At 41.0% G+C, this 7,770-nt stretch overlaps 1 protein-coding gene across 1 annotated transcript; it reads right to left on the bottom strand.

Annotated features, from left to right (window-relative positions):
• Positions 1 to 4,813: 4,813 nt before the first annotated feature.
• Positions 4,814 to 7,384, bottom strand: rabif (RAB interacting factor). Its single transcript, XM_012881129.3, has 3 exons — positions 7,246 to 7,384; positions 6,698 to 6,890; positions 4,814 to 5,299 (listed from the first exon to the last, which is right to left on the bottom strand). Exons 2-3 carry the CDS (start codon positions 6,839 to 6,841, stop codon positions 5,051 to 5,053), a joined length of 393 nt encoding a protein of 130 aa, XP_012736583.1. The 5' UTR covers positions 6,842 to 6,890; positions 7,246 to 7,384; the 3' UTR covers positions 4,814 to 5,050.
• Between the last annotated feature and the right edge of the window lie 386 nt (positions 7,385 to 7,770).

Genomic DNA, 7,770 nt, shown 5'->3' with positions numbered 1-7,770 from the left:
CTCAAATGCAACCAGTTTATATCATAGGGAGATAAACGGCCGAGTAACCACGCAGAGATCATTCCAGCCTACCTGGAAACGGTTCAAAGCGAGAGGGGGAAATTTACTGTTAACACTTTGAGGACATTACAGGATAAGTGTTTTAGTCACAAATGACTTCCTCCTGCATAGCCGTGTTTGATTCGTTCACTTTTGAGGCACGCCGGAGTGCACAGCGTCCAGTGGGTTTACAAATAAACGCATGAGATGTGCTGAGTGCTCCATAGGCCGCCCGGTGGCGCTGAATAAACAGACTTATCTGACTGTACTCTGTTTGCTATTCGAGCACACCTCGCCAGATCACTGCGCGCTCACCGGGACTATGTTTTTAAATGGTCCAAAGAAGCCCATTCATTGGCAGAGAGCAGTCATATGTCCGGGGAACAATTGTTTATATTTTTATAGTAAACATTTGTTACCCCCCCCCCCCAAAAAAAATGTAAATAAAGTTAAATTAAAGTTAAATTAAAATAATCCAAAAGTGACTAAAAATAAGTCGAAATGTTGCATTATGTTTCTCTCATTTTGACAAACTCATTGATTAGTGGATCGACAGTAAAACTAGTCATTGGTGTACAACGCATAACTTTTTTTTTAGTAGGCATGTTCAAGTTGTTTCTAGGTATACTGTAATCAAATATTACAAAAGAAAAATCAGTTATTCAAACCTATTGTACTCATAGAAACAAGGTGATCTAACACTTCAAACAATTTAAATTTAGTGTTTCCTTTGCAGTGCTCATATCCCTTAAATGTTTCCCCATTTCATTGGCTCACCCAAATCTCTGATCTTTTGCATCCTTTACCGTGTTTTCATTCATCCTTCTTCCCATCAACTGTGATCAGCTTTCCTGCCTTCACTGATTAAACCCATCCCCAAAGCATGATGCTGCCATCACCGTGCTTGACTGTGAGGAGCGTTGGGTTTGCCTCAACACAAAGTATTTAAAGCCCAGATTTGAGGATTGCACACTTGTCCAGTCAACATATTTCCATCTTAACTACATATCTCTGTATTTTTTTCTATAAAAAAAATTATAAAGTGCTATAGATGCATTTGGATTTAATTGTAGGGAGACACCACCGTTCAATCTTTTGGCCTGATTAGAGATGAGACTTTTTATCTTCATATACTGTAATAGGGAATGACTCATTTTCACAGAGTTACGTTTTTAGACAAGATCTTCAGAAACCTGACCTGCTGCTAAAAACTGCCTAGTGCTGCATTTGCTTCACACTTCAGAAGAAGCTGATTTGAATGTCCCTGTTCTCCGTTTCGCTCGGACTTCCTGGTGGCGGATTTCAGAAAGTGTAAAGTGCAGCTGGCTTTGGCTGTTATAGAAAAAAAAAAAAAAAAAAAAAAAAAAGACTGGAATGCGTAAATATGCAAAAGCAAAAAAAAAGTTATTTTAAAACATGCTTTCTGCCATTATTAACAAAACACTACATGCTTATGTTTTTTTTTCTGTTGTGCACTTTTTTCATCAAGTTAATTATGGTTTCAGGCTTAAAACTTAAACATGAGAAACATTGAATACAAATAATTGAGCTTATTAATACTATTGGAAACAATGTACCTGCGCTGTGCTACTGGGGTCGCCTTCAGTTAGTGGTACCAATAAGAAAGTTCAGTATTAACCATTTTGCAAGGTAAACACAAGACGACTTGACAGTGATGCTAATAAGCACGAGACGTGTTCAAGCACAATAGTCTTCGTTTTCAGCTAGTTAAAAGAGAACGTAGTGGAGAGTAAACTTCATCGGCAAAAGCATTCGCGCACCCACCCAAATGATTCAAATCAGGTGTCCCAATAGCTTCCATGGCCACAGGTGTATAAAAACCAGGCTCCTAGGTATGCAGACTGTTTCTCCAAAACATCTGTGAAAGAATGGCTCGCTGTCTGGAGCTCAGTGATAGGATGCCACCTGTGGAACGAGTCCAGTCAGGAGATTTCCTCGCTCTTAAATATTCCACGTCGTCCTCCCTTCATCTCTTGCTCTAACACTAAACACACGACTATCTGCCGACTCGGCTCTCGGTAGCCCACGCAAGAGAGTGTTTTCACCACGTTTGCACCACACAGCCGTTAGGAAAGAAAACAGACTCTTTTTTTTTTTTAAAAAAAACCTTTTCAGGGTGACACTGTCCCAAAATAAAGATATCACAGACTATAGGCTCAAGGTCTACTGCAGGCTCTTAAAGGGACACGGATCTGAAGGTTCCTCGTTAACTTATCATCTTAATTAATGTCATCATTAACCAAACTGTTTGCATTTGAGCAGAAATAAGTTTTTTTTTTTAAAGGTAAGGTGTCCTGAAGTTTAGCAATTAAAATCTAAATATCCTGCTACGCCTAATATGAGGGTCCCATCTCCAGCAGTCACTGAGCGATAAGCTGGGTAGCACCCTTGACAGTCCATCACAGTGCAACACAGACACCTACGAGCAATTTAGATAGACCAATTAACCATACAGTCATGTTTTTGGACTGTGGGTGGATGTCAGAGTACCCAGAGAGAACCCAAGCATGCTTTAGGAGAACATATCAGGCCAGTAAACTGCAGCAGGTGACTGTACTGTGAGTTTATCATACCAGGCCACGCCTATTGGTACTTGAAAACCGTAGTATTTTCTGCTGTGGCGCTCGTTACACCAAGTTTAAGAACTACTGTGTCAGGGTTTATGTCAGCCAAGTGTTTGCAGCACCCACGGATGGAAAGTGTACTACATCAAACAAACAATGGGCCACATGATGCAGCGTAGGAGTTAGTCAAGCCATCAAATCAGGACATCTAGTGTTGTAGAGTAGAACAGCATCCTAAAAATCACACACATCTGTTTTTTTTTTTAAAGAAATTCAGTGGCGATATGCTCAGAGATCACAGGATGGTTGAACTGAAAAACAGATCAACTGCTCTAATTTTGCTCACTTTAAAAAAAAAACATGGAGCGTGTTTTAAGTGCATCCTGAAGGATTAATTCAGTTCAAAAATACTTTATTAATCCCAAAGGGAAATGAACCGCTGGTGTAACTCGTGTTATTCGGTTTTCTTCACAGAGTTGTTGACGATGCTGATGGCTGCAGGCAGGGAGGATCTCCTGTAGCGGTCTGTCTTACAGCAGATCAGGAGAAGCCTCTGACTGAAGACTCTCTGTTGGTGTATGACAGTCTGACGAAGAGGAGGATCAGAGCTGTCCATGATGCGTTTCATTTTATGAAGAATCCTTCTTTGTAACATCACCTCCAGAGGTTCTAGAGGAGCACCCAGTACAGAACCGGCCTTCTTAATAAGCTTGTCGAGCTTCTTTGACTCAGTTGCTGTGATGCTGCTACCCCAGCAGATGGCAGAGGAGATCCCACTCTCCACAACAGACTTATAGAAGGTCTGCAGCATCTTACTGCAAACCCAGAAGGACCTTAGCTCTGTCCCGTCTTATAGACAGCTTCACAAAGCCATCGTATGCAGACCAGTTTGTTGTCCAGGCGAACACTGAGGTATTTACGTACAGACCACCTCCACTTCCTCTCCCAGTATGGTAATAGTGTTGGTCCTATTCTCGTTTCTACAGAAATCCACAATCATCTTTGTTTTAGCCACATGCAGAATGAGAGGATTTTCCACGCCATGCTAAGCGGTCCACCAGCTATCTGAATTCAGCTTCCTGTCCATCTCTGATGCCTCCAAAGACCACAGTCATCTGAGTATTTCTCCAGATGACTGGAGTCTGTCTTGTATTGGAAGTCTGAGGGGTAAAGGGTGGAAAGAAATGGTGAGATTACAGCTCCCTGTGGTGCTGCTGACTACCTGGTTAGACAAACAACTCTTCAGTCTCACAAACTGTGGTCCATTTGACAGCTAGTCTCTGATCCAGGCAATTGTTGAGGCCTCCATCTGAGTCTTCTGGAGCTCCTGACAAAGCAAATAAGGCTGGATTGTGATAGATGCACTGGAGAAATCAAAGAACATGATCCTCACAGTGTTGTCTGTCTTCTTTAAATGATAGTGGGTTTCTTGAAGCAGGTGTATGTTGGCATCTTTAACTCCAAGGCGATAAGAAAACTGCAGGGGTCCTGATAGCATGTTTGCTTACTCAGGTGGACCAACGGTGTCTTTCTAGGAGCTTCATGAAGGGGGATGTCAGGGCAACAGGTCTAAAGTCATTAAGGACTGATGGTGAGTTTTCTTCAGTACTGGAACAATGCAGGAGGTCTTCCACAACACTGGAACCTTCTCCTTGGTCAGACTAAGGTTGAACAGGTAGAACCCCAGAGAGCTGATCTGCACAGGCCTTCAGGACTCTGGTGCAGACACCATGTGGACCTGCAGCAGCCGTAGTCAGGCTCAGTCTCTCCAGTCACCTCTTCACTTGACTTTTAGAGACAGGAAAGTGGAAGGGGGAGGCAAAGGGAGAAGCACCATCTTCTGCTGAGAAGTCAAAGTCCACACCTAAATCCAATTGATAATCTGTGGCAGGACGTGACATTTGACACACACAGACCAGAGCTGTTCTTACAGACCAGGCAACAATCTAGTCTCAAGATGTGGAAAGTTGGTAGAAAGTTACCCCCAACAGAGTCGTTGTAGCTGCAGCGAAAGGTAGTTCTACATATCTAACACTAATACAGCTGTCCTAAATACAAATATTATTCACGGTGGACTGAAATCAGCTGCACATCATTATGTAGATTTTCATATATGACAGAGTTTAAAGGCTGAGAATGTTTTTATAAAACACAGCGACACCTTCTCAATCCATGAAAGAGAATCAAGATCCACTTTCAAAACTTTTATTATATATCAGTGAGTCTAATGAGAAAGATGTCTGACAGATAAGAACGAATGTGGCGCAACCTTCTTATTACAAACGGTTCACATATGACAGTTTCTTTAAGCGTGTTTATGATGGATCGATTTAGGGTAAATTCTTGGTGGGGGAAACATCCATAAAAGAATGCATAGGAGGCCAAAACCTTTCTGAAGTCCTTTAGGGCTCACATCTGCACCAGCATTATTCATGGTTCACTCTGTCCAAAGCAACGTAAAACTTTTTCTTGTCGTCCAAACAGTGCCACCCGATTGGTCCGATCTCACAATCTGCACAGATGAGATACTTGATTCTCCCCACGTCTTTTGTGAAGCCCACGTTCTCGAAACTGTACATGTCGTCCACTAGCCAGTGAGCGGCCAGGGTGTCACCGTCGACTGAGCCCTCTGTGGTGCTGAGGCCGCTCTTTTTCCGCATGGCTGGCAGGAACAGCTGGTGAGAGGGAGAGAGAGAGACAGGGGGGCAAAAAAACAATGTGTACAGTAAGGGCTGTGGAGTATTTATGCATTTATGTCTAATCTGAATGCTTCTAAGAAACTGGATAAAATTAGATTAAGCTCGATCATGTTGTTCTTGATGGTGAGGGTGACACATGGGTTGTCCTCGCGGCAGAAACACAATTTAAGATGTTTCTTCTCTACAAAAAGGTTTAACTTCACCCATCAGCGGATTTCTTAAATAACTATAAACAATAAATTCTCCAGATTTTTGTTTGATGACAAGCACCGGTTCTATGTTTGACACAAAATGCAACAAAACAAACTCTTCCAAACCAATCTAATAATCTTACCAGCTCATTTAATAAAGTTTTTATGATATCTAGTGTTTACCAAAGCACTTAAAGGAACAATAAGTAATTAGGACAACTAGTTTTTCAAATCAGAACAATAGCCTGCCACGACAACAGCCGTGTCCTCAGGCTACTGATCTTTTGCCAACACAACATACCAAATGCTTCGCTCTGTTCAGGGAACCCTGGGAACTCATATGATTGGCTCAGGAACCAGGAAGTAAATACGGGCTACACTCTGCACCGAAGTAGCTCTGGAGCGCACCGCTAGTTTTGAAAGGAGAAAAACTTGACAGAGACATTGTTGATGTAGAGGACCCAATATTTATAGGGAATGTCACTTCCATCCCAGGTGACAAATGAGAACGATTTAGATTGATTTTACAGTAAATCTTACTTATTGCTCTTTTAAGGTCACAATTATAACATGAATGTCAATGTTTCATTTTGACTGCACAACTTATAGAGGTTAGCATCTATGCATGAGAATGATCTGTCCAAGTCAGAACATCACAAGCACTGCATTTGCACGATTGTTCCTTTAAATTATCTGATGGAGAAGCCATGAATGGTTTGCACCCGTTTCTCGTATCAAGGCACGGACTGGTTTCAATTTGTACCATAAAAATCAAGGCTCCAATCACACCATTAATGCTCTTTTGAAGTCTGTTTAGTGAGATGCACAGAAAGCAGTGAAGTGACCTAGGTTTTCTCCCATGAGCAAATCAAGGGATTTTATTTGCACCCATACGCTTAATTAGCAGAACGTAAATCTGGTTTCCATCATTTTCCTTTTGGTAACGTTTATTTCAATTTCAGAAGATATTTATAGTCTTTGCTTAAAACAAAAACTAATATATAATATAATAACTATATTCTACAGTAATTTACACTTTTTAGTGCATAATGCAGCGTGGCTGGACTGAAAACGAGTTTACAAGCAGTCTGGGTGGAGAGAAAACTACTTTGCACTCTGACTGCTTGTTTCTGGACTGTTTCCAGCACTGCATCCAAATTATTTCTGCATTAACCGAACATACCTCGTTTTCTGTAAACACGGCCACCCCTGGACACAGCACCTTGGACCCGCACCGCTGGCACAGAACAGATTTGGTGTTCTTCCCGTCCTCAGACACCAGGTCGGACTGATCCGTGCCTTCTTTGGACTCTTGATTGTTGTCCATGGCAAGCAGTGAGTTTACGGCGATGTTCAAGACAACCAGAGGGAACACTCTAATAAAAAAAAAAAAAAAAAAAGACAGCATCTCTGTTAGAATAATGACTTTGATCCAATAAAAGCCAATGTTTAGACTCCGGAACTAGACAACCCGGGATTTTATGAAGCCGAGGTTCGTTAAAAGTAGACATGTATGCATGATTTATAAGCACTTATCACGCCGACTGTTAAACCATAATCTCCAATATATGCATAAGAAGTACAACAAAACAGAATCAGAAAGTGCCGTCTTTCACGTTCACGCTAAAAATGTATAAAAACACATAATTTAAGCCACAGCGACGAGTCAGATGACTCCATTGCTCTGGGATATCATTCACCTATATTTACATCTAACAATCTGACGCGTACCTAAATTATGAGGCAGGGGAAAAAAATACATCGAAAAAGAAAAGCAATCAAGCAGCCAGATTAGCCATTGGAATGCTAGCTGATGTTACGGTGCAACCCTTAAACGAGTCCGGAGTCAAACAACTACCCGCGAGGAGGTACCGCTTAGACAAAGGCTTTTAAAGAAAAGACAGAAAAACATTTATATTTCTATCAACTGTGCTTATGTTAGTATGTTAATCTAAATGTTTGGCCTAAAAACAGAAATCCCATACTCTAATTTCCAGAATTTATTCCACATTTCACGTCTGATGTTCTCAAAAGTATAAATACAAGGAACATCTTTGATTCAGGCATGCATGTGGGATATCACATGTATGCCTTCATTTTAGTATATATATATATATATATATATATATATATATATATATATATATATAATTCGATGTGGAGTCTTTGGCCTTTAATTAATAAAACACATATGCTGCTTGTTTAGAATATGTATTTTAGGACAACGGAAAGTGGAGACAAAGTTTTGGAACCGCA

This window comes from Fundulus heteroclitus, chromosome 20, assembly GCF_011125445.2.
Source record: "Fundulus heteroclitus isolate FHET01 chromosome 20, MU-UCD_Fhet_4.1, whole genome shotgun sequence".
Lineage (NCBI taxonomy): Eukaryota > Metazoa > Chordata > Actinopteri > Cyprinodontiformes > Fundulidae > Fundulus > Fundulus heteroclitus.
Note: the sequence above shows the minus strand (reverse complement) of the source record. Positions and strands in the feature narration are given on the sequence as shown.

Coding starts and splice junctions, on each gene's coding strand:
- rabif (XM_012881129.3), bottom strand. CDS start 6,841: ATGGACAACAATCAAGAGTCCAAAGAAGGCACGGATCAGTCCGACCTG. Junction 5,300..6,697: donor CCGTGTTTACAGAAAACGAG/GTATGTTCGGTT, acceptor CCCTCTCACCAG/CTGTTCCTGCCAGCCATGCG.